The sequence below is a fragment of the Haliaeetus leucocephalus genome, unplaced genomic scaffold (genome assembly GCF_000737465.1).
Source record: "Haliaeetus leucocephalus isolate CR32 unplaced genomic scaffold, Haliaeetus_leucocephalus-4.0 Scaffold228, whole genome shotgun sequence".
In the NCBI taxonomy this organism is placed as follows: Eukaryota; Metazoa; Chordata; class Aves; order Accipitriformes; family Accipitridae; genus Haliaeetus; species Haliaeetus leucocephalus.
Window position 1 is genome coordinate 6790147 of NW_010972664.1, and position 26375 is coordinate 6816521.

General features: G+C 37.3%; 1 protein-coding gene across 1 annotated transcript in view; it reads left to right on the plus strand.

The window, feature by feature from the left end:
- The first annotated feature begins 669 nt into the window (after positions 1–669).
- The window catches only part of CADM2 (cell adhesion molecule 2), a 187926-nt gene continuing 162220 nt past the window's right edge, over positions 670–26375 (plus strand). The window contains exons 1-2 of the mRNA XM_010567639.1: positions 670–721; positions 1463–1612. Coding sequence (XP_010565941.1) covers positions 670–721; positions 1463–1612 — 202 coding nt within the window. The remainder of the gene's footprint in view (positions 722–1462; positions 1613–26375) is intronic.

Below are 26375 nucleotides of genomic sequence, written 5' to 3' on the forward strand. Positions count from 1 at the left end.
AGTTCAGTTGTTAATCTTTTATTTAGTAATTCCTTACTCTGGTCATCTGAAAACCTTTATACTATATAATAGACTTCTGTATTATCATGCCCTCCATACAGAAGGCATGCCTCAATTTAACTTAGCTGGGAACAACTCTGATGAGAGCCACTAAAATAAGATGTTTCTGTGAAGGTTTTATGCCAGATTTGTGATGCAGTATTGGTATAATTAGCGGATATTGTATATATAATTTCCTTGATGTACTTATGACATGTCTATGAGCTTGTTCACTCCTGTAGGGCTGTAGAGAGATTTTTCACTTCTGACACATCCCACTTGAGTGTCAATCTTGGCATTATACTTCTTATGCTAGCAGCTCTACCTACCCTTGAGTGCTTCTTGTATTAATAGAACCTGTATAAAAGGAGGGGAAGAAAGAAGCATATATTTGATTTAGACTATTGGATTGTCTTTCTTTTGCATTGTATCCTTGAATAAATTAATATATCTCCCAAGTAATGATGTGTCTTGCTTATTATTGAAGAACTTTTCTTTCCCCACCCATGTTAAAAATGACTTGCATGTTTTTACTGTGCTCCCTTGTTGTGATACTGTTTGTCAGAATGTGTTGTGCTGTTTGATAAGGGGTGTGCTATTCTCACAACACATGAACACTTTAGTCTAACTATGCCTTCGAAAGTGATTGTGATGCAAGAATCTGCTCCTGTATTGTGTAGAGGTATTTGGAAATCTTCCCAGTGACTTTTCAGCAAGCACTTAATGTGATTCGTAATGTTCTGGGATAGAATCACAGATGTGAAAGAGACCTACTACATCATCACTTCCATTTTCATATGAGATCAGGTTATATTCCCCCAACAAAGGATGCATCGAGTATTAGATTCACGCTACATTTGCTCTCCAACAACTTTCCAAACCTGGCAGGAAAAGCATCATCCTGAGAGTTGTTTAAAACGCATAAAAAAAGACAGGGAGTCAAGGCTGCCCTGTCCCTCTATTTTAAAAATCCTATGCGGATTTTTATGTCATGCTTTCAGTGACTTTTTCAATAGCCATTTGACTGTATTATCTGTACTGAGACATCTATGTAGGTGTGTAGCACGTGAGTCCTACGCGGAGCCATATCCTGGATGTATGGGTGTCTCTGAGGAGGTAAAATTGCAAAGTATTTCTTTGGAACTAATTGGTATGACTTACAGTGGGGCGGGGCTGGGGAGGGAAAGGGAGGAAAAAACCTATTTCTTAATTAATCTATCTGTTTCTCAGATACAGAGAATATATTGCAAATATAATTTTTTTTTATTTATTGTACTACCTTTCTTTGGTCAGAATAGATCACACTGAATTCAGGCTCTGTCATCTGTGCGAAGCTGTTGCAATAAATTCAGTTCTACAACTTAAATCCTTTCTTTTTTTCTCTTACTCTCTTCCCTTCTCCATCCCTCCCCTCCCTCCTCAGGCAGCCAAGGGCAGTTTCCACTTACGCAGAACGTCACAGTTGTTGAAGGGGGAACAGCAAATTTGACCTGCAGGGTCGATCAAAATGATAACACCTCCCTCCAGTGGTCAAATCCAGCTCAACAGACACTGTACTTCGATGACAAGAAAGGTAAATCGTTTCCTGATCTCATGGTTCTGCATCATTTTTTCTAAGAAAGGAATGATTAAAACCATTTCCCTTTAATATTTTAATGTGAAAATATTTCCTAAGAGTATATGTTTTCAGTAATATTATATAATCTTTTTTGGAGGGTGGCTCACTGAAGTACTCTCTTGAATATAAAATTGTATTTTATTATTAAAGGAAAAGAATAATATCTGAAATTCTTATTGCAAACTAATTTGGAAAACATTGTTGCAAAATATCTTGGAGGAGCATTTATGGGTGGTGAGAGGCTGGCAAGGAAAGAAACAGTCCATAAACCTTGTGACTTGCTTTTATTAGTGTGTATGTGTGTTTGTGTGTATACTTTTTTTTTTTTTAAGATGTATGTATATAATCCCACTGTTTGCTTCAAGTGTACTGCAGTTTGGTAGTTAGTGCAATACGCAGTTGCCATGGTAGGTGTTCTTAACAGCTAATAAAAATGCTTGGTTTTAGTGCCCTGATTTTTCCAATTATACCATGCACAGATTTTGTAATTTGAGTTAAAGTAAAGGGGGGAAAAGACAGGAAAACGTCCATTCCTTACAAAAAGAAGGGCATCATCACTGCAGTAGGATGTATTTCTAAGACATTTATCTTAATCTGAAATGAAAAAGCATTACATTTTACATAATGGAATGTTAACATAAAGATTACACTAGATTCCTTAAATAAATTAAAACTAAAGTTGTGAGGAATAAATTCATCACTTGGCTTAAAAAATGCAAAAGCTTTGGTGTTCATTTCAGTGATACAGAAGTTCAACAGTATTTTATACTTAATTCTACTGCTTGAATTTATTCTGAAAGGTGCTACATACTCTAGAACATATTTTAACAAGTACAGTTATTCCTCTGCTTAAAATTAAAGAAGTGCTGTCCAAATGCTTTGCTGAATGGTTACAAGACTTTAAAACACCTTGTAGGACTGAAAATGCTTTGTGTACCTATGCACTTCAATAGAGTCTAAAACCTGTCATTTTATACTTGCAGAAACTGCAATCAAAATATGTTTTTTTGCTATTAATATAATAGCTGAATAGAATCTCTTGATGGTGTTGAAGTGGTTCCTTTCTCTTTTATCTAATTTCCTGTAGCGTGTAATCATTTGATTTGCAATTTCTTTGAAATCGTAAGTACCTTTTGAATGTAGGATTGAAGATGAGAGGTTTATAAGGTGCAAACTTTTGAGCTGAAAGTCTAGTCCTATAACCTTTACTCATATAGACCCCTTTATTTTAGCTGCAGTCATCAGTGGTTTGGGATGCGTAAATAATGTCTGCAAACTAAAAGCAGAGGGTACTTGTTTGTTGATAGAGCACATCAACACTCACAAAGTCTCTAATTTCTACAAAATAAGTGACGTTTTAAAGGATGCTGAGAAAGAAGTGGGAGGACTACAAATAGATTAGTTCGAACTTTATAGCCATTTTGGTGTGAATTGAATTTTCTGTGTACTTTAGCTAAATCTGTACTTTTAGAACGGATAATTGAAGTTTGTATTACTTTTTAATATAATGAATTGAAGCAACAGAATTTGAATGGCATGCAGCATAGTAAGTACTTAGAAGTAATTTATATTCCCCACAGGAAATGTGAGGAGCTGAAGTGCGTAAATTTAAAGGACCACACTCTTTACTGAACTTTTAGCTTGTCCCAAGACTTCAAGGAATGCTTGACAATTCATTTTACGGAGGGATTACTGTGCATCTATTAGGAAAATGTCTTGATGTGGTCAAGAAAAACTTCAGGTCCTTCAAGCAGAGATATTTAGTCTTTCTTACATTGGCAAAGCTTGCATTCTGTGTGACATTTCCAGACTTGAGTATACCAAGGGGAGTGAGCAGTGCATCCAAGTCCTACATGGAAAACATTCTTCCATTTCTGAAAATGAAGTTACAGCTTTCATTGGCATTTTTTTCTCTGTGTATACGTATGTGTTCTTATAAGTAAGAAAGAGATTTCCTTAATGTGCTTTTGATGCTTGCATTATTGAGCCAAAATGGACAGAGATATTTATGGCTCTGATATCTTGGTTGTTTTCTCTGTAAGTGATGGCAAGTGCAACTGTAAAGGCTTCCTTTTTTTTTTTTTTCCCCTTCCTTTCCCGTTTCTCCCAGCCAGGCATACAATTTGGCTGTGAAAAGCAGCTTTCTACTAGATCCAGTCATTACATTTAATTTATTGAAAGAGCGCCTCAGCCAGAGTCTTTTCAAACCTGTCTCTTAATGTCAGCCAAAACCAACCTTCAGATCTTACTTCTCCCTTCAACACCATGAAAACTGCTGTTTAATAGCTGTGTTTCTCAAGCCCTGAAAATTCATGAAAACTGTTGAGTAGGTTTGTGGTATACAATGGTGTAGGGTTAAGTTCTGTGTAGGAAACTGAGCCTTAGAAGGGAAGCACCACCAGTAGCCTTCATATCCATCAGAGCTGAGTAACTCTGGATGTTACCACGTTCAGAACTAAATCAAATTTGCATGCCTTTAATTCCCTTCAGTAAGTTATTTTCTATACACATACTCGTAAGAATGACACACATAGGAATGACAGTATATTTCTTTTATGTCTGGAAGCATAAAAAACATTAAGGAAATCTTTCTATTGATTGCTCTATATTTTAATAATTGCGAGAGAGTCAGGTAGTAAAACGAAGAAAGGCAAGTAAGTATCAAAAGAGGCTCCAAACTGCAGCAGATGAGGGAGATGACAGCTGTCAGCATATGGCAGAAGAGGTGCCAAAAATTGAGTAAATTGTCCATGCAGTGAAAAGCCCTTTGCCGCTAGATTGCCCTTTGAGAGACTCCTTTCATGTTCACACTTCTTTCTCAAGCAAGTTGGTTCCCCTGTCTTGCAAAAACATTTTCTGACCAAAATAGAACTTGCTGTGGGCCTGGAAAAAAGAGCCGCTTGGTCACATGGAGGGAATGTCTGCTTCCCAGTCCCATGCCTCTCAACAAGGGGTTTATTATTAGTCCCCATTTTATTCAAAATGGATGACATATTATGAAAAGCATGTTCATGTCATTTACTTTCTTCTGAACTGTGATGCAATCATTGACATTGAAGTTAGGAGTCATATTCTTCCTTTTTCTCTTTTAGATATTCTAAATAAGTATGGAAATGCAATGACCCACATGCACTAATACCAAAGCTACATTGTTAAAATTATTCTTCTGGATCTCCTCACATACTGCTATGGCCACATGTTTTTAAGTACAGATTTTTCTCGGTTAGAAGGATTTTGTGGCTGGTAGAGAACACTTCCTCCCCTGCCCTCCCAGCAATTTAATATTTATTTAATATTTATGAAGGCGATAAGGACTATTTTTAACTTGAGACATTTTTGACACCTAGTCTATACAGTCTTACAACGATATAGATGGAAAATGAGTAGAGTTTTGTTTCAGAAATGGCAATGCTATAATTTTAGTGAATATGAAACTGCAGTTCAGAGGTTGTTTCCAGGTCCTCATCACTTGAAATACTTGATTTTTTTTTTGTTGTAAATTTAGGCCTAAAATGTGTTTGACTCATTGTGGTGATGGGAATCAGGGGAGGAAAGAAATCCTATTTTCCTATAGGAAAATAAGTTACAGCTTTAATTTATTAGCTAAGCAAGGTAAAACAGTTGCGTCCCTCCAACTCTTATTTTGACACTAAAATATATTAAAGCTGGAACTAACTATGTCTTTATTATTATTTTAACACACAGTAGCTAAAATATATGAAAATACAAATGTTTGATCTTGTGGATTTGGTCTCATTGATGACCTGTCTCCTTCAGCATTTTGTCTCTCTGTTGTCCTTTCTGGTACTTTTTTTCGGGTTCCTCTACTTTGTGGCTTCAAGGACACTGTGTATCAATTTGATTTTTAACTCTTCCACTTTCATTTGAAGCATAAAATCTTTACCTGAAAGTATAAAATAAACAGTCTAGTTGCATAAATGGATAAATGGTCTTAAATTTTAATAGGCTTAAGAACCTTACCATGACCCGCCTCGGTTTCCGACCCCCCAGACAGAATTTTAAAGATTGTGTCTTCCTGGAAAATGTGAATTCACAACTCACCCTGAGCAAGTTCAGATTCTTCGAAAACAAATGCAAATTGCGTGCTGCACATCAAATGAGTTTTTCCCTACATAATTTTCAATCAAAATGAATAATTGCCATAGAAACCTCCGTATCACTTTATGCACCCAAATACCTATAATTATAAAGCTGCCTTTGGGAGAAGCACAATGTGCAACAACATGGAAGTGGCAGATATGATTTTAAATTAATATAGGTTATTTTACTTTATCTTCACTGGTGGTACTTCTTAAGGATTTTGAGTGGGCAATAAACACAGAGAGACATAGATATGAATGCAGGTGTATAACAAAAAGGGTGTAGCATGGAAACACAGAGATGGTTGACAAAGAGAAGACTGAGAAGAACCTTCATTCAGCGTGCCATAGCAGCCGTCTTCTCATATTCTCTTTTGGTAGGGAATATAGATACATACAGAGCAGGATATAGAGTTGTAAAGGAGATGTGTACAACTGAACGATGGCTGTTGATGTCAAAGGTCTTTAATCTCATCAATATAAAAATGTGCAATCAGACTATAAAAAGGAAGAGAAACAGTACCTGGTGTACACATACCTAACAGTTTTGCTCAGTCAGGCAAGTGCAAGTGTAGAATACCTGCTCTTCACCTTATTAACAGAGAAGTTTGCAGGTCTGTTGATAGAAAAACAAGTGCTGTGTTGACATTGATCACGCTAAGTTTGCCAGAAACTGACATGCCAGATTTTGATGAGACATATGCCTGATGCTAGTCATAGATGGGTACATGCCCCTTGTGCTTTCATCAAGTAGTAGCACTTTCATGTCATACTAAAAAATGGGAAAGCCTGTTCCAACCTCAGGATTATTCGTCCCTCAGCAGGAGAACGTGTTTCTTTAGATGACCTTTGATTTTCTACATGTAAAAGAACTTGGCATTTATGTAACTCCCTATCATCTTGAAAGCTTTCAAAGGTACTGGTGCGCTAGGCAAGGGTTATGAGAGGGCACTGTACTTGCAAAGCTCCTGAGAATTTCCCTGATAGGCATGATGCCTCAGGTGAGCTTGTGGACACATGTTTGGGGATAGAAGCCACCCATAAGGTTCTGCATTTGCTTGCTCTCAGGAGTAGCACTATTATGTTAGAACTTGCAGGTAAGTTTAGAGACAGGACGTGTCTCTAATCAAAACGTTGTGCCTTTTGGCATACTAGCTGTACTATCAACTCCATGAAAACAACTCCTAACCTTTTTCTTTCTCAATATAAAGATATTTAGAGGGAGACTCTGAAATTCACAGTGCTCAAGGTATGGGATTTTAATTACAGTGTCACATATGTCAGTTTAGGAGGATTCATTAGTGCAGAGAACTTTAATTCTTACTGTAACACTGTCAAAACTAAATGGTGATAGAATTGTCATACAAAAGGCTGGCACTTTCAGGCATGAAAATCCAGTCTTTGATGTTGTAGACACACAACTCCTTCCTAGGTAGCTGTATTTACTCTTTGACTTGTTTTGTGGAAGCCAGACTCCGGATATTGAATTTAGGTATAAATGCAGTTTACACCATTCTGTGGTGCTTCAGCCTCAGATTCTAATCTACAAAAATAAGCAGAGGCACTTGTGAGTTACAAAAATCATCTGAGATTATTTCCAAATATGGGGAAATGGTGAACTTGCTTCCTGTAGGACATTTAATGATTCTAGTAAGCAGTTGAATTTAAGATGTAGGTATACATATAAATAAACAATCCTCAGACGGAAGGAATAGGTTTGTACAAATCAAAAGTCAGAGAAGCAAAGAAAATAACATTTCTTTCTGAAATAGAAAAGAAAGTAGGAAATACATGCTTTAGATTAGTTATGCAGACAGGGAGGCAGACAGGCTGTATTGCTGGGAGGACTGAGAGGGTTAGCATTTAAGTAATGTGAAATCGAGTAGCAATGATGAATGGACTTATGTCTCTGCCTTCACATGCTCTGTTTCCTATTACATAATTGAGTGGAGATGGTATCAGACAGTAGATGATGACCAAGCTTAACTCCATCCTACGGTACACAGATAAATTAGAGATTTACTGTTACTTAGAGTTTAACAGACCCTTTCAATGAGATAATACCTTGTAGCAAACCTATGACGTAGCATGAAAGGCAATGGGAAAAATGTAAGAAAACTATACAGACAAATATTGAAGTATGACTTTACAGCTGGAAAAGTTGGGGGGAAGGTTTCCTGAGCTGAATAGCAATAGCTTGTAAATGCCTTATAACATTTGAGAGGCTTCTAGCATTTAAAGAAAAAAATGTGGGAGATAGAAATCCAGTTTTCACAGAGAGCTTTCCATGAACATCTTTTAGAATAGTTCTTCCAAGGTCTGTAGTTAAGTTTAATTCTTTATGTCAGTCAGATCTGTTGATTTCACAATTATGCCAGATGACTATCAGTAGATGTCTGGCCAGCTCTTATCTTTCCTTGAGGCCCATGGTATGACATATAGGGATAGATAATCTGGGTTAAGTCTTTCAGCGGCAACTTTGTTTCTTACTAATAGGTTCTTGCGCTCACTCACTCCCCTGCGGTGGGGTGGGAGAGAGAATCGGAAGGGCGAACACGAGAAAAACTCATGGATCAAGGTTAAGACAGTTTAATAAGTGAAGGAAATAGAAAAAAAACCCGAATGATGGAAAAGCAATCACTCACCCCCTCCTACCGATCGGCAGCAGACCGATGCCCAGCCATTCTCTGAGCAACGCCTACTTCGGAAAAACAACTCCCAAGTTGTATTGCTGAGCACAGAGCCATAAGGTCTGGAATATCCCTTTGGTCAGTTGGGGTCAGCTGTCCCGAATGTTTCCCCTCCCAAACTCTTGGCCACCCCAGCCTACTCGCTGGGAGTGCAGGATGAGAAACAGGGAAGGCCTTGACATTGTGCAAGCACTGCTCAGCAATAGCCAATGCACTGGTGTGTTATCTACACTGTTTTGGTCATGAATCCAAAACACAGCACCATACAGGCTACTATGAAGACAATTAATTCCATCCCAACCAGTACACCTTACCTCTGAGCCAGGGGTAGAAAATGAGCTTAAATGATTTTGGATAGTAATTCCTTAGTGCTCGGAGTAAAAAAAGAAGTTGTCTTAGAGCTTTTGAGATCAAGAAGTGTCTCTCTTGATCCTTAAAAAACGAGGTTTCAAAAACAGGTTGCCGCTTTTGAAAGCTGGAATGCTTGTGTTCATGCATCTTAAAAAAGATAATGTGATAAAAGAGAACAGGAGTCTGTTAAAATATCTTGACAGTTATTGTCTGTATGACTATGAAAATTACATTTTAAAAATGTATTACAATGCATTAGAATATTATTTCATTGCAATAAATTAGTAGAACTACTCCCACTTACAGCATTTATTTTTTCATTTCTTAGCAGTATTAAGGGAGTAAATGAGCATATTGCAGAGATGGTTAGAAAGTGTAGGAGTTTACATTATATTGTGCTGAAGTGTGGGTACGTGCAGAAATTAAGTTTGCCAGCACTCAAGCTAAATGGAGAATGAAGCTGATGCATTGGAATATGATGAAGTGAAGCAGTAGTTGCGATGACACTGCTAAGATCACTCTGTTACGAAGTTTCATGATACTGAGGCTGGTGGGTATTTTTGTTCTAAATGGCAAAGAATCTTCTAAGGAGTGAGAAATCTTTTGAGGGGAGGTGGAGGCAAGGTTCAAACAAAAGGTAGAAAGAGAAATTTCATATACCTGGCCTCTCTGCACTAGTTGTTTGCGTGGATGAGCAAAACTTCCTGGGGTTTCTGAAGAAAATGGACCTATTACATTAAATTCTGAACCCATGGTTTTCTTTCAGACAACTCTTAGAGCAAATGATAGCGAGGAAAATTTGAGTGCAGAGAAGGGCAAGTGGGAAAACACATTCACGATGATAGGTGATAGATCCAGGAGCAGTAGAGCTCAACGTTGTACATCATAAGGAACATGAAGGTAGGCAGAAAAAGACATTTTGTTTTTAATCAGGAACTCGGTGAACAGTGTTCCTTATGGAAAGTGAAGGGTGTTTTTTTGAGGAAACTAGGTGACAGGCAAGAGTGCTGATTGTTATATCAGAGCATATTCAGTACAATAGAGTCATGGGGATAAGAGAATTACCAGACAGACCAGAACCTGAATGTTTTGTCATATAAGTGATTGTTAGATCCAAGAAAACTTAACTTTGGAGAATAGAATATTTATCATTAAAAGGGAAAGACAATCACGGAACATTCAGAAATTCCCAGGACAGAAAGATGTGATATACTGCATGTAGAAATAAGAAAAAAATCCACACCACAAGTCCAGTCACGACTTTGCATCTGGATGGCAAACGAGAAACCCCTGAAAAAATGAGAATATCTGCATGGCACGGTGCCATGAAGAGACATCTGAGGTAGCACTTAAGCTAGCTAAGATGTTGCTGGCAGGTCTGTCCAGCTTCCACAAGGTTTCTCCAAGCAAATTAGGTCAGCTAAAAAGAAGAACCTTTTTAGCTTGTCTTATAAACATGGATGTAGCTTAACACATTTAAAATCTAAGGTTCTGCAACACACTGACTAGTGATACTGGAAACAATCAATTAAAAGCTGACTTTGAAACAGAAACTGAAATTGAATGCAATACAATCACGGCAGTCCTAGACTAGCAGCAGGTGGTACAGTCACTGCCATTCCAGCTGCTTTTAGAAGGGTTAACACAGAGATTAACTGTCAGTCAGTAAATGCTGGAGGAATAAAACCATAGCAGGTCAAGGAGAAATGTAGCCCACAAGAGTGATTCAACAACATATTTTTAGAGACTTACCCAACTGGATGGAAAGCAACTCCAGAGGATATGACTGAAGGACAGTGACTGCTATGTAGGAAAATCGTAAAGGACTAGGAAAAGCCTCTTCTATCAGCATGATACAGAATTCCTGGTCTGAATTAACTAGACCTGTGACAACTGGATTCCAAACCCCGCCCAGAAGCTGGTTTGATAACATAGTTGTACCTGTGGACATCAGCCCTCTGCCTTCTGAAATTACAGCTTCTCTGAGAAGATGGAGGCTTGCCAGATTGTGTGAGCATTTCCACATTACTCAGTCAAACATGGTAGAGAAGTCCCAAAGCTACCTGTAATCCAAGATGGCAAATCCCCACGATGTATTAGCAGGGCTTAAGAGTTTATTGGCTAGGGGAGATAAATTCTCTCTGAGTTAGAGCTAACTGGCATACAGTGAGTGTGAATGTCTCTGCAGCATGCTTTCCTTCACTTCTATTTTCACGCTTAGCAAGGGTGAAGACAGCTTAGGTCTTTTTTCACTGGTAGCGTGGATTTGCTTCTCTTTAACCTAAAAATGGAGAAGATACTACTAAAGGCTCGCTTTCAGCTGCTGTGTATACCACAGGAAGACTTAATGGTAAAAGACTGGACTTAATGTTTAAAGTCTATAGTAAAGAAGAAAACCATTTATCTTTTAAATAGTTACCCTAAAAAAGTAAGCCCTTGTTGACTGGCACCATGTGATATAAAGGAATGAGAAGAGAAATCCTACTTTTGTTTAGGATCAAGAGCTGATTGTAAAAAAAAAAAAAAAAATTAAAAATATGTATAGTGTATCTACTGAAACAAATTTGTAAAAGATGTGTATTAAATCTAACTGAAATTTTTAATACCTCCCGTATATTATAGTCACACCTTACTATGTGAACAGAAATCCTGCTATATCACCAAAACCAGAATACCTTATTTAAATTTCCATTGGCAGTGGGAAACAAATTAAAGACAAATTGTACCAGATAACAGATATCAGATAACATCAGATGTTATGAAGCCAATACAAAAGCTAGATGATTAGTTTATAGGAGGATCGCATTATTAAGGTCAGGCAAGCTGAGGATTCTAATATATCCAAAGATTTAAATAAAGGCAGTAAGCGTACACTTCCATAGTGCCTGGACCTAAAAATATTACTATTTTCAATTTTTGAGGTGGAAGTGAAGGATCTACCATTATTAGAAGTGCTCATCTCTCCAAACCATTTCTGGTAGTAACTTGTTTAAGGAGATTCGCTTCACGATTGTTTCAGAACAGAAAGTGTAACAAATCATCATGTCCTGGATCTTTAAGGATCTGTGTGCAGAAAAGTAATTGCTGATGAGCTGCTGATACGGGGTGAAAATCCTCAATAACTCAGTGAGAGACTGTGTGATGTTCTGCTGTGAGCCAAAGAAAATAACTTTAAATTGAACAGAAAGGAGAACTGAATCAACCTGAATGAGATTACTTTCAGAGGTATGTACTCTGAGTAAAAGGAGCTTGAGGAAGCACAAAAACCAAAAGGCAATTGTGCAAATGGAGAAGAAAAAAACCCCAACAAACCAGTAGCACACAGAGAATTCAAGGTGTGTTAACAGATGTTAAAAAAAAAATAAATTAAAACCCCACGCCTCTAACCCCTAATCCACAGGAACTGACTGATAATTATTGTTATCTATATATTAATTGTCAAATATTAGTAAGTTTTCAGAATGCTGCTTAAAGAATATAAAATAATTACAAGACTGGGAAGAAAAAAAAAAAGCTTCTGAAATTTAAAATAAAACCAAGATGTAAGTTAAGTGTATGGACTCTAACAGAAGTATTTTTGAAAGAAAAAGACAGATGTGAATTTCCATTATGGAGTCTGAGAAGCAGAAAAGCATTTTTTTTATGTGGCAGCTGTATTAAGACTGGGGCTGCATCCCAAATGCCTTGCAGTTCAGTGAGATATGGGCAAACTGTTGGAATAACCATTATCTTTTTCTTCCTTGAACCTCAACAAAGCTTTTGAAGCAAAGGTCCATTGATCAGTCTGATCAAACATTTTAAATGTAACTTGTCACAAGCTATTATTGTTTTATTCCTATCTGTAGCTTTATTGTCCAGTAGCAGCCTAAGAGAATAACACCATGCAACTACACTGACAGCTCAAATGTATGTTAAATGGAAGCAAAACCAACTTAAACAGAATTTCTCGTTATCTAAAATAACATTTAGAGGAAAAAAACACAATGCCATCTTACTAGATCATTCTTCCCATACAGATAATCTGGTAGTGGTTCAGTTTATGCCAGCGAACAAAAGCTTGGTTTATAAAATGTGCATCGCAATGTCCAATCTTACCCCAAGTGTATTTATTTTTCTTCATACAAGGCATATTTTCCATTCTGATATTCTTCAGATTTTTTTAGTCAATTTTGCAGCTGAAAAATAAAGCGCATGTCATCTGTATTTTTCCCATTTTGAATGAAATTATCATTTATCTCAGTGCAAATCCCATCATTTCTATTTTAATACCATGGTTGTGCTGCTTACTAACACAGAATAAAAAAAGTGTCTGAATTGAACCATGTTGAATGAATATGCCAAACTTGATCAAACTTGCATGAAACTATATGTAATATGGGTAAGTATTACACAGAACTCGTACTTATAATACTTGTAAATAGTACAAATAAGTGCAGACAAGATTAAAATCTGCCTTATTCAAAGGAAGAAAAAATTCCAATGACTTGCAAAGCAATTCATGGCATATGAATGTGGGGATAGAATAGTACCCTTAAATCCTTCTCAGTTGCAGACAGAATAACTTGTAACAGCCGCTGAAACAGTAGAAAATGAACAGTTGCACTGTTTATATTAGAATCAGTTGGTTTTACTTGCTGTTTGAGCAATTGAGTGGTGAGCAAACTTAAAAATTGTTATTATATTAAAAATATATATGAATAATTTGGTCCCTTAATTGTCAAAGGTTGCTAAGGAGAATCACAGAACAGTCACATTCCATTTCTTTTAACAGCATGATAGAAAGTTTTTGTACACAATTAATGCAATGATTATCTGAAAATGAGGGATAGAGTCTGAGAAGTAAAGAATTGCCTCTGTTGGGTTGAACCATGGGGAATTTCTGGAAGATTTACAATTGTATTGGCTCATTGCTTAATCAGATGGCAGAAAGATGTTCTCAGTATGTATTCCTTTCTTTAACGAAAGAGGCGATTAACCCATGCCAAACACTATCTTTAAAGACTTTTTTCTCCAACTACCTTGCAAAATTTTATTTAATCCCTATTTTCATACGCTACAGATGCACAGTATGTTCTGTTGATGTACTTGATAAAAGACATTTTTGATAATTTTTTATTTTTGAAGAATAAATGCTTATCATAGTCACATCTTATGAGAAAACCAGAAGAGGCATGAAGACGGTGTAAGGACTCCAGCAGCTGAGCTCTTGGCAAGTCTAGAAGCAACACTTTAAATATTCCTGTCTCCAGTTGTCTGTCCTGCCCCACTGCCAGATGTTAATTAAAGGCATTATGAAAGCAGCAGCAGAAGGGAATTTGCTCTTTGCCTGTATAGGAAAATTTGCAGCTGGTTTCCTTCTGATTCTGTTCCTTTGTTCTGATTCTGTTATGGGAGTGGTAATTGCTAGTGCTGGGAATGGAGTCCAAGGCTGTTTCTTAAACCACCATTGCTAATTCCATCAAAGCACTTAGTCCACAACTCTTAGACTGCTACAGAATAACTCTCCTCTGCAATCCTCTGGTCTGCCTGTGAACTCTCCTGACAGTTCTGATCCACTGGAAAAGTAGAAATGTCAACTTAAAAAGTCAGACTTGTATCTGCATTAGTCAAAGCTTTCTTAGCAACTGACTCACACATATGGGATTTTCTCCCTGTGCAGATAAGCCAGGACTGTGAATGGGTGTTTTTTCAGACCTGTTGAAGGCTTCAGTTTCCCCTTATTAACATTAAAAAAAAATTGCTTATCATGTTTTTTTCTTGCAATGCACAGCACTTTGATGCTGCCTGGTCAATTTTTTGCATTTCATATGGCTGTCTTCCTGCAGATGAGCATCTGTTAGCAGGGGGCTGGGGGGGAGCCATGGAAGGGAGGGCTTATTCTTTCTTTGTTGCAGTGTCCAATTTCATACTGGAATTGTTCTTGCACTCAAGTGGAAGGATCACCTTAGAGCTGAGGCAAGTAGAAGCCTTGAAATCATGCAACCTGCAGTCCCTCTGAGTCAGGAGGCTGAGCATAAGCCATGGTGTTCTCGTTACAATACCTGTGTCAGCCTCTATTCTCTAGTTCTTAGTAAAGCATTTGAGAAATTTCATGGGTTCCAGGTCCTTGTAGCTGCCAAGGATCCTCGTTATGTGTTTTGCAGGTAAATTTGTTGCTCACCAGTCGTAGTACAAATTATGACATAAACAAAATATCAAGGCTTCAGGTGAATGACACATGCCTGATCTTTCACCCTGAATTAACAACTGTAAAAGGCTGTGAAAAGGGAACACCCTTCATGGTGAAGAACAGAAAATAATTGAAAAAAAGTACCAGACTACTGTACCCTCACCTTCTGTAACAGGCATCCTTAGCCATCAAGATGTCTTGCCTTTGTCTTTCAAGCATAGCTGTGTATTCATGATCTGCAAGCTTCTTTACTGAAGTTGTTGAGCATTAATAAGGAAAACTTCATTTCTTTTTTAAAGCTATCCTACTTCAGAACTTAACTGGAATGAGATCTGGACTTGCTATTTTGAAGGAAATTCACCATTTTAATATTCTTCTTTTCAGAATGCAACATCCAGTATCTAGCTTGATTTAGGAGGGGAGAAATTGCCTGGCATAAACAAAAAACATGTCTTAAAATTTTAAATAAAATGTTTATTTCAGTTCAGCTTTATATATATAAAATGGAAACTTGTTCTAAAATGAAAATACTCCATTTCCATCCTATCACTACAATTAATTTTTCTTTTAAAATAGAAAGTAGAAAATGACGCATTACTACATAAATTAATTAGTGTATTTTTCAATGAATAATACACTTTTGTCAACGTGGTTTTTTACTAGTTTTGTTTAGAACACATCAGTCCATCTGCGCAGATTACTGATAAAGCATCATTCATTTTTTTTGTCTCTGTTCACTGGCTTCAAATTGAAAACTAAATTTAACATAGGGTTTGGTTTTATCGCCTTACTTCATATATTCATGACAGGTGTGGTATGCTGGAGCAGTGGAAAGGTCCACTTCAAGAATCAAGTTCATATATGTAAGAGTTGACCTAAAGCTCTGAATTTCAATCCCTTGGGAAATAGCAGCAAGGCATGAACCTTGGCACCACAGAACAAAATGCCACCAGAACAACTCTTAGAATGGCTCTTCCTCGTAAGCATTTCCTTACTATGAGAGCAACATCCAGTTTTTCCAGAGGGGACATGAAGCCACTGGGTTTGAGAGCTGCAAGCTCAGTTCCCTGCTCCATCACAGATCTGTTGAGGGCTAGGGCACACCTGTGAATGCCTGTCTGTAGATGGTGAAGGGATAGCATTACAAGGTGATGTGTTGCTAAATAGCATTACCTTGTGTTGTGAAAAGGTCTGACAGTCGTATAGCTGGACCATTTCAGATTCCTTTTGTGTAATTTTCTGGTGGGATTCATTCCTAGTAGAAACAGAAGCAGAAGAGATGGCTGCTGCTTCTTCACTAGGGCATCTTAAGGTTTTTTCTGCTTATTTTCAGAAAGAAAGCAGCACCAATAGGGACAAAGAAAGGTACATTTTACAAGTCCTTTAACCATTCATTTTCTTGCTCATTAAAAATTAGGACTTTGGTCACATCTGTGCTCTAAAACAGGAGGGTAAAAAACCAAGATGTATCTTTGTTTTGATGCCCTGCTCTTTTGCTGAACCCTTCTACTCCTAACTTCTGAGGAAATTAAAACTATGATATAGAACATGTTGTGGCTTTGTGTAAAATAGCTCACTTCCATAATGTTAGACTTTAAAAATCCAGCCTGGTTTGAGTATTGAAGTTTCCAAGGAGTTGCATACTTTTACCCATTTATAGATGGAAGTGTTCTAAGCAGAAAGATGTATTTTACCCAGTCGTGCAAACTACATCCTCACTTCATTACTCACATTGTTCTCTGTCTGACTGTATTCCAGTCAAGGTGATGTAAGAAGAGCTCATTCCAAACATATTTCTTTCTGTTCTGTCTCTGCTACTCGAGCTGGAGTTCATCACCACAGGATGATGCAGTGCCACATCAACACACAATGCCGAGTCTCCCAATGACAGTCATAAACGCTTTCCTATCATGTTATGTTTGAACCACTTCTTTTGAGAGCCTATAGAGGAATTCAGACAAGCTAATGCAACTCAGGTCAGCTTGTGCTATTTCCCAGATTTTTAAGCCTGGATGAGCTTGGACTCATTCTCCAGATCAATATGTCCTAAAGTGTATATCATTACTTTTTCAAAAATGAGAGGATTTACTGTCCAAAAAATGTCAGCCTTTCTGCAGAAGAATTTAAGAGGTGCACTTCATCTGTGTTTAACAAAATGTGCTGGCAATGATGTTGTCAATTTGTAATGAAGCAAGTTAAGGGGTCTGTATATAATCTATCAGTGTATTGCAGCTTCCCGAGAGGATAGTTTTCACACTGGTCAGTAATAAACCCATTTTGCTGAAAAAAGTCACATCCCTATTAATATAGATTATCTCTTCCAGATTGTGACAGAATCTTCCTCTTTCTCCTAAGACAGTCAAATAGCCTACATATACGTTTGTGTTCTCAAACATGGGAAAGAGTAGCAAAGGAAAAGAGCAAATGGCAGTGATATGAAAATGTCCTTATTCATTTTTATGTGTGTTGTAGCAATTTTGAACAAATATATTCAGGGAGTCATATTTTGTAGCAAGTTCCTATTTCTTCTTCTAACTACCAACAATAAACAGATTTTTTTTTTATGTCAAACTGATCAAGGCACAGTAGATCATAGTCGTCCTTCAAGATGTAATAGAGGCGATAAGGATTAATTTCTTATTTTAAAATGTGGAAATTACTCTCCTTGTCTGAGAGCAGTATGTCACTCAACAATCCCCCCATTACCACCATTTAACTTATGATAAAAAGGGCCTTGCATCTCACTACACGGGCATGACATGAAGGAGACCTATTAGTAAAGATTTAATAGGCCTGGAATAGAGGGTAATAGAAATTGAATTGGTCTAATTTATGTGGTACTGGCAACAATACGATCTGAGAATCTTCAAAGGTTTTGCCTTCTGCGGTGGTTTGAAATGAACAGGTATTTTCAAGTCATGTTCCTGCAAGGTGTGTACTGTCAGTGTGGATTTTTCAGACTTGTTCTGGAGTTTTGTGAGTGTGTGTATTTAATCTGAAATGTTGGAAGAAAGATCATTTTTAGCTAGGATTCCTAGTGAATGGTAGCAGATATGATTGCACCCACAGTTAACTCATGTTCTTTTCTTCCAAATGCTCCTTCATTAATATTTGAATCTGTTGTCCAGTTCCAACCTATTTGAAAGAAATTGTGAGTATCAAATACGTATAAATTCATGGCTATTAGGAGTAGGAGAAAAAGTGATCTAAATTTATCCTGCTACTGCGAGAAAGGCAAGTAGAATTTTGTTCTTCTCTACTTGAAGAGGCAGAAACTGACCAGGCAGCTGAGGTAGGAGACTGAGGCAGGTAGTCAATTCAAGCAGAGCTCCAGACTGGAAGGGTAAGTCCCATTTGTTTCTTACCCAGTGGGGAAGGATGGAGAAGGAAGCTTAGAATTTTTGTAAAAGGGGCAAATTAATTACTGTGGTATAAACAGGATGGGTATAACTTCTTGGGAGTTCAGGTTTCAGTAGCTCTTTGCTGAACAACTAAAAAATCATGAATAGCTAGCACTTTAAAAACTTTCCGTGTGTTCAAGAAACAAAATTATAACTGATTGAACTCCAGGCTCGGTTCTAAGTATAAATACATACCAACGGTTGCCTAAGAGACAGGTTTTGTCCATAGCAGGCCAAATCATGACCTGGCGTAGCAGAAACAGCGCTGTCCACTTCAGTAACATTAACTAGCTTATGTAAGGAGTTAATTTGGCCCCGCAATTCTAGGTGTAATGAAGTTCCGCACCAGGCTGCAGAAGTCTATAATGCACAAACATGAAAATGCTCTCTTTACTGGAGCTCAACTGGAATTTTATTGCTCTGCTGTTGAAGTGAACACAAGCAAGTGCCCACTGCAAGCCAGTGTTTATTCCGCAGGTAAAAAAGGAGTTTAAAATCTTGACTCACTACAAAGAAGACAAAATGAAGAAGAAAACTTTTCATTCAGAAATTTTAAGTGATTTCTGAACAGACTAGGAAAAAATGATCCATTAAATATCCATGTTAATGATGTAAACTGTCTCTTCAAGGAAAATAGGTATTTTGACCATGTAAGGCTGAGCATTTTTATAAAGAAAAAAGTAGAGCTGAAAGATTGTGTGAGTAATGAGGATCTCTCCAAATGCTAAAAATTTCTTGGGGGTAAAAAAGCAGTAAAGAAGAAAATCAACACCATTAAACAGACTAACTTACTATTTTATGCTTAAAAACAATGCCAGTTTTATGAAAAAGTGGACTAATGTGACATGGAAATCTTCCTTAGGCATGTCAGCAATACCAAATTGCAGCTCTTTGGAATTGAATAATGGGCTTCAGCAGTCATTTTTTGATGTACTGTACACCAGAGACAGGTAGGGTTTTTTATTAAAACAGGAAGTGGAACTTAAAAGCATTAAAATGAATTATGGAAAACTCCTCAGCTGAGGAAATTGTCTTTGTGAGATTAAAATAACAACAACAAAAAAGTCTGATACTTCGCTTGGCATCTCTGCTACATTTGGCTATGGTATCATGTTATATAAGATAGACGTTTATTTGTTCAGTGAATGAATGGAAGCCTTGTGATGGTGATGTAGTAGGATGATGATAATGTTGGAGCTTTACTGGGAAGAATTCCCCGAATTGGTTTTAAACCATGATTCCAGAATAAAGGTGCTGGAAGTTGAGTATTTTGGATGAGATTCACTTAACTGGGACTCTGACTGTGACCTTTCTGACAAGAGTTACAAGATGGATTTTTAGTTAAACAGTAAGCTTTTAAAGTACTTTAGAATCTTTTGACAAAAAAGTACTTACATGTTCGTTTTCATTATGCCCCTTGTGAACATCTATTTTTGTCTGAATTATTTTTATAAATCAAAGACCATGATATAAAAGATGTACAGTTACATAAGGGAAATAGAAGTGCCTTATGCTCACTGCAGACAGAACCACTTCACTATTTACCACCAAGACTTTCTATAAGAAGAATTTCTGGCAGTTAGCAGTACTTTAAATGGTGCTTGACATCAGGAATTGAGTTTTCCATCCTAATCCTAAACCAAATGGACTTCTAGATGCTAATTACTTGCCCAAGGTGCTGAGGCAATGAGTTTCAAAGCTAGGATGGAAACACCAGGAGTCTCTAGCTTGTAAGTACCCTGTTAGACAAGGTACTCTCCTAAATATCAAATATTAGTTTATAGAAGTAACTGATATAACAAGAATAGTCCATTGTTTCTGATTGATGAGTCATATTTGTTTATATGCAAGACCTAGGAATTACTTACAAAGTTTCTGTGTTAAGACCCTTTTTTTCACAGGCAGTTTAACACAGCATGTCAGTCCTTTTGTCTTTTGAGGTAATGACTTGAATCTTATTCTGTAAGTGTCACCCGGAGAATAATTATCTTTGCGTTACTATTCAAAAACAGAGTTTGGTTGATTTCTTTTAACTTGACAGCCATGTTTCTTTGGTTCAATAAATGTTATCAGGCATTCTTTGGCTGCTCCTATTGCATCAACTTTAATTAGTTTTTGATTGCTGTTAATTTCACAGCTTTTTCTCCTTAATAAATTGCATAAAAAATGCTTTAGTTTTTTGTTGCATCAAGTTTAATTAGTTTTGTGCTTTGCTTACTCTATTTCGCTTGCTCTTTTTAAAGAAACTCCCCCACAGCTTCTTCCTCTGAATATACCTCTGAGTCACCGATTCTGATGATGATGATTAAAGGAGATTATAGAACCTCTGATCATCGAACCTGTCTCTCTCCAGAACTGTGAGAGTGCTCCTGTCTCACCAGGCTACACTAGTGAATGTGGTACATGATAGAAAGGTCACCAATGGGCTTTGCATAATGGTGCAATTTACAGTGCATTTTTACAGTACATCAGGAGCAGAATTCTTCAATTCTGATCTAAAGAAAGACACACCTCAAACTTTAAGTGCAGCATTTCTTCTAAGCAACTCGGAACAAAAGCAATGTCATCAAAATGAAAATCAGTTTCCTTGGTAGGGTAATGTGCAAATGAACTGCTTAGCTAGCTTGTGAAAGTGGTAGGCCCGTGCCATTATTCTTTAAGTGTAATCAGGCACTTGTAGAAGGCCACGTTTTGTGGGGAGAGTGATAGGACTCTATGAGAACCACCAATTCCTACCCTAACGATCTAGTCCTAAGTAACTTAAGTTCAAATGCATAGACTTGGAATTAGATGCTTGGCATTCTCTAGCTTTCCTTTCACTTCTTTACCTATAAAGTTTGGTTCTTTCCAAACTCCATTTCACCCACTGTATGGTGGAAAGGTGTCTTTTTAATCTCACTTCTGGCATCATCTGGAAGTCTCTGTACTCCTTGTTACTCTCTTCACTTTTGCATGGTTTCACGGAAGATTTCTGTTGAACTCAAGATTTTGAGTAATGAGTGTCACAAAGGTACTCGAATAACATCAGGAGGTGAGATTTCAGTACGCTGCTTCTCTCTGGAGAAGAAGGTGGGGATTTCAAAGAGACAAAGGAGGCAGAAGCCATATCTGGTATGCTGGTTAAACCACAACATCTGGGAAAAGAACTGAAGAATGAAGAAGGAACATAGATGGCTTCAAAGGAGCTCAGAAGAATTTCTAAAACACTACAGGACAGGAAAAGAGATTGTCTTAATTCACTTTCAAGTACTTCAGGTTTCAGTAGCAGAATGACTTCTCAGTAAGATACCGTGGGGGTAGAAACTGGCTCAGGAAAACTGGAAATTACAGAAAAAGAATTTTATGCTTAAGGCACCCCGTTAGGATTTGTGAAATGTGGTTTTAATTTCTCTTTCAGTCAAAGGCTTCTTATGTAACCTTCTGTAAATAAGATGGAGTATCATTTTCAAAAATACCTGGGTACTGAGAGATGAGAGACATCTAAGCAAGTAAAATGTTTAAGAAATACTTAAGCAAGACCACAAAATAGCATTTAATGAATTTTAGATGTCTAGAATTGGATAGGGGCACACCTTTTTTACTGGAAAGCTCACAAGATGAGTACATTTCTACTTCTGTTCATGTCCTGAGCTACCTCAGCTAGAGCAGCTAAGCCCTACCAGTATCCAAGGCAAGGTTTAAGTTTTCAGAGTAACCACTCGCTCTCTCTCTCTCTCTCATAAGCAAACAAGATCCTTGCAAGAGGTATTCATATCTCACCCATTTTTTGTTTTAATGGAGGCAATGGTAGTGTTTAGCCATATTTCTGTAACATTTCCCTTATTCAAACATTGAATTAGCATTAAAAAAAAATCCTACCTCAGTGACTTAATATTCAATGCCATTTTCAGTCTAAAAGACTCCAAATTTACATTTTTAATTTCTCAGATAAGATTCTTGACCATCAGGTAAAAGCTGGTGAGGGCTTTGATCACTTCTTTAAGAAAAAGTATATTGTCTGTTTTCAGTAACAAGTGCTCTTGCATCTGTCCCTCATAAAATTGTGGTCCAGAGAGAATGAATGTTCAGGTTTTTTTCATAAGCTTTTATGTGTTTTCAGCATGGGGGTGGGGATTAGATAAGATGTTTCGGAACCCTTACCTCTCTGGGTGTCTAGGGAGACAGTCTTCAGTTGTGGTTTCCATTTTGGCAAATAAGCACTTTTGGAAACATGGCCATCAATCTTTCTCAGCTTCTGTATGCTGCCTTTGGCTTGGAGGATCTCTCTTCTTTGCTTATAAAGTTATTACACCTTTGAGGGCAGGGTGTCCTCCTCTTTGTTAGCATACAGTGACTCTAAATTAAAGATGTGGTTTTAGGTATTTGTGTAACAACCAGAGCAAGTAGTAATTGTTATTTTCCTAGCAGCAGGCTTTGAGGCCTCTTTGCTTTATTCAAGTGGAAAGTGTGTCATATATTGGATAACCTGTAGAAAACTTAATAATATTGGTTTGCTTCCCTATCAAGGTTCTTTCAGAGTTTCTGTAGCTAGAGTCAGAAAAGATACATTCCTTATTCCACATATGAAGCTTTATAAATAACCTTTTTTTCCTGTGAATTTATGAGTTTCCATCATAGTCTTTTCCTTAGCAACACCATGTATAAAATTATTGCCAATGTTTCAGATTGCTGACTTATTCTGAACAATACCTACCTTTTCCTAAGAGCCAATATTTAAAGTGTAGAACCGCTATTCTGGAAGTCATACTATTACCATAAAATTTAGTTAGCTTCTTGTAGCTTCCAGAGTCCAAGAGCATTTTGTAACAGACATCTGTCTTAGAAATGAATGGATTGTTCACGGTAGCTTTCAGTATATGTCTAGCAACACTCCTATGAATCAACTGAGGAGGTAATCAGGTGTGTGGGAGTGACCTCCATGGTGCTTGATAGCAGTGTAGGTTCTTCCAGAGTTAGCTGACAAGTAACTGTAGGAAAGTGTTGACAATAAATCTTTAAATAACAGAGAAAAAAGTAAACAAAAAGAAAAATAAAGAGCATGATGTACTCTGTGTTTACAGTTCCTTCTCAGAATTCTAATTGCAGGTTTCTAGCTCCTAATGTGTCCTGATGCCCCATAGGCATTGCTTAACAACTGTTTCTCTATCACAGCCGTTTTGAAATGGGATCACTTTCCATCAGTAGGATTTCCAGGCTCGGTCATGGCACTTTTCACTTACTTTCTACTTTTTTCCCCTTCCTTGTTAAATGCGTTCAATGGCCCCGTGACCAGACACAGCATGCTGACTTTTTCTCACTGTGTGTTGCACAAATTCTCTTTTGTTAATGAAATTGAGTAAATAATTTGTAGCAATTTTAATGCAGCAGTTTGATAAAGTTATTAACTACAATGCTTCCTCTAAGTTTGCAATGTATGTTAAAGGTCACAGCTGTTTGCATATCAGAGATTTTTCTTCTTTATATACATATTGGACCAGTGTTCCCTTTTCCAAAGGCACTGTAAATTTGACTATAAGAAAATATTTTCCCAAGGCAAGAAGAAATTTGCAGGTTACATGCAAGGGAACTAGTTATGGGATGAACTGCTGTTTGATGGAAACAAATAAAGCAGTAGTTGAGTACTCAAGGTGTATATTTTATAATTGGGGATTATTATGTACGGTGTTTTCCCCAGAAACCAGACAGGGTGCAAAGTAGGAAGGCAGTGGGCTAGGGAGTTTTCTTGTTTGGATTACTTGAAAGTTGTACATGCAGATACAAAATTCTTTGATCTAGTGTTCTACTTTGGGAAAATATATTTAGGGGTTTGGGAACAGTTAGTTCAAGAGTACAAGTAGTTGTCTTGACCTTCAACTTATGTCAAACCAGCTCAATGCAGTACAGACAAGATAGCAAATGAAATCTAGTGTGTTCCACATATTTGCTAGCCAGCACGAGGGTATGTCTAGATTGTGGTACACCCACCCTATTCTCAGTCGGGGTCTTTATTAGTGTCCCCCACTAGTTAAGATGTGGGAATGTTCCTAAAATATAAGGCAAACCCAAAGCCTGCCTGCCTACCCTCTTACAGCCATAGGCCTGTATGGAACAAGTATTCCCTGTGCTAAGGGACAGAGTGACAGCAAGCTGTTGCTTCCTTCCTTCTCTAGGATTCCTCCAAAGCTTTGTGCTTGGGGCCAGTTATGTTGAAGGTTAAATAAATCTGGATTGCAGTGCAAGCTCAGGCCTGCCTTCAGATTGTGGTATAGATACATGTCGTAGTCGTTAATAATTGCAATGAGTGCAAGTATAAAAAAAGAAGGTAGGTAGCACCTGAAGCATAGCATGACAACTGATGTCAGAGGACCATTCTCTTCAGCTTCTATGCAACTGTGATTCCTCTTCCAGTGGCAGCAGCAGTAGGTGGATAAGCTTGGACACAGTTAGCTCTGTTTGACATGTCTTTCATCCCACTCTTGTTAATTGATTAATATTGTAGAATCCAGCAACATACTAGATCTAGAAGGAATCAGACTGCTGTCTTGTCTGACAAGTAACATAGAACTATAATATGCGATACACTAAAATATACAGCAATCTAAGCATTGCTTTAAAACATAGTGTGGAGACACCTTTTTGTTTCCTCAGTATCTAGTACAGTTAAAACACTGCTTAAATAAAACTAAATAAAATATCATTCTTCACAAACGCTTAAAATTGCTATCTCTGAAATATGAAACCATAACTTAAAAACCTAGCTTTGTGGTATTTTAATACTAAACTTTTCATATTGTCTGGCCAACACTACTTTTAAGGCTTTCATATGAAGCTTTGCACTGAGCACTCAATTCCAACAACTCACCATTAACTAATGATAAAAGGCAGGAAGAGAGTGAGTAATGCTTATTATATAATTTCAGATGTGCTTTTGAAAGAGCTCCTTAGTAGTTGGTTTTCAAGGTTTTTTCCAGCATGCTTTTGAGATGAGTAATAACTTGAGATAAGAATTGCTCAAATAAACTGTAAATACAGTAGCAAAAGTATTTACACAAACAAAGATGTGCTGATTTTCCTGAAGGCTGTTTCTGGGGGTTATAGTGGCATACTTCTTTACTTTGACCAGTCATAATGTGTGGAGTTTATTTTTCCCCCCTCCACTTCTAAGTCTTAGCATTACACACATTTCTTGTACAAACAGGATCAGAAAGGTTTTCTTGGTTTTTATTTGTAATGGAAAGTTTAGCCTTTTTTATTACTTTTACTGTTGACTCTTGATGTGTTCTTGTCTCTGCAAATACTGCTGAAATAGCTGTTGTCGTCCATTCTTTGATATGTTTTGGCTGGACAGGTGCTTTAGGGTCAAATGATAGTTCATTCAGCCAAAACTCTGGTAGCAGCAATTGCCAGCCTCAGGGCAGTTCTTGCAGTTTAGATTTTCAGGGGTGCAATCTGTGATTACCTGTAGTTCTTAGACTTTCACCAAACATCAATGCTACAGTGCTGCTCTTTGTTAAAAGCAAAAAAAAAAAAAAAAGAAGAAAGACAAAAAATATTTTAAAAAGCTCTGGTGGTATCCTTCATCTAAACCAGTACATGTTAGCTGTTAGCTATGTGCTCAGGGATGCAGAGTATAAAGGAAATGCGTAAATGCTCGTACTCCATGGTGTTTCATGGATGAGTTTGATATGGTATAATGTAGCTATGTCCATGGTCAGGAACTGATTAAACTTCAGTGACTTCCAAGATGTCAGGGTTCTGTGCGGACACAAACATCTGATATTTTCAGCTGCTGTTTTTGGGTTCATTCATGGGATCTCTAGAAAGTTAGTCCATAGGAGATGACAGTTCAGTAAACTCAAACACGTGTTGTGTGTTTCCTTCTTATGTTGACAAATTCCCTTTTTCATCTAGTAAGAAATTTTTTAGATATGAATTTTAAGAGGACTTTCAATAAGATAAAGGAAACAAGAAGATTTGGCTACATAGGGCAGCCAGAAGCAGGAAGGGGCAGCATTCATGCTTAGTTAA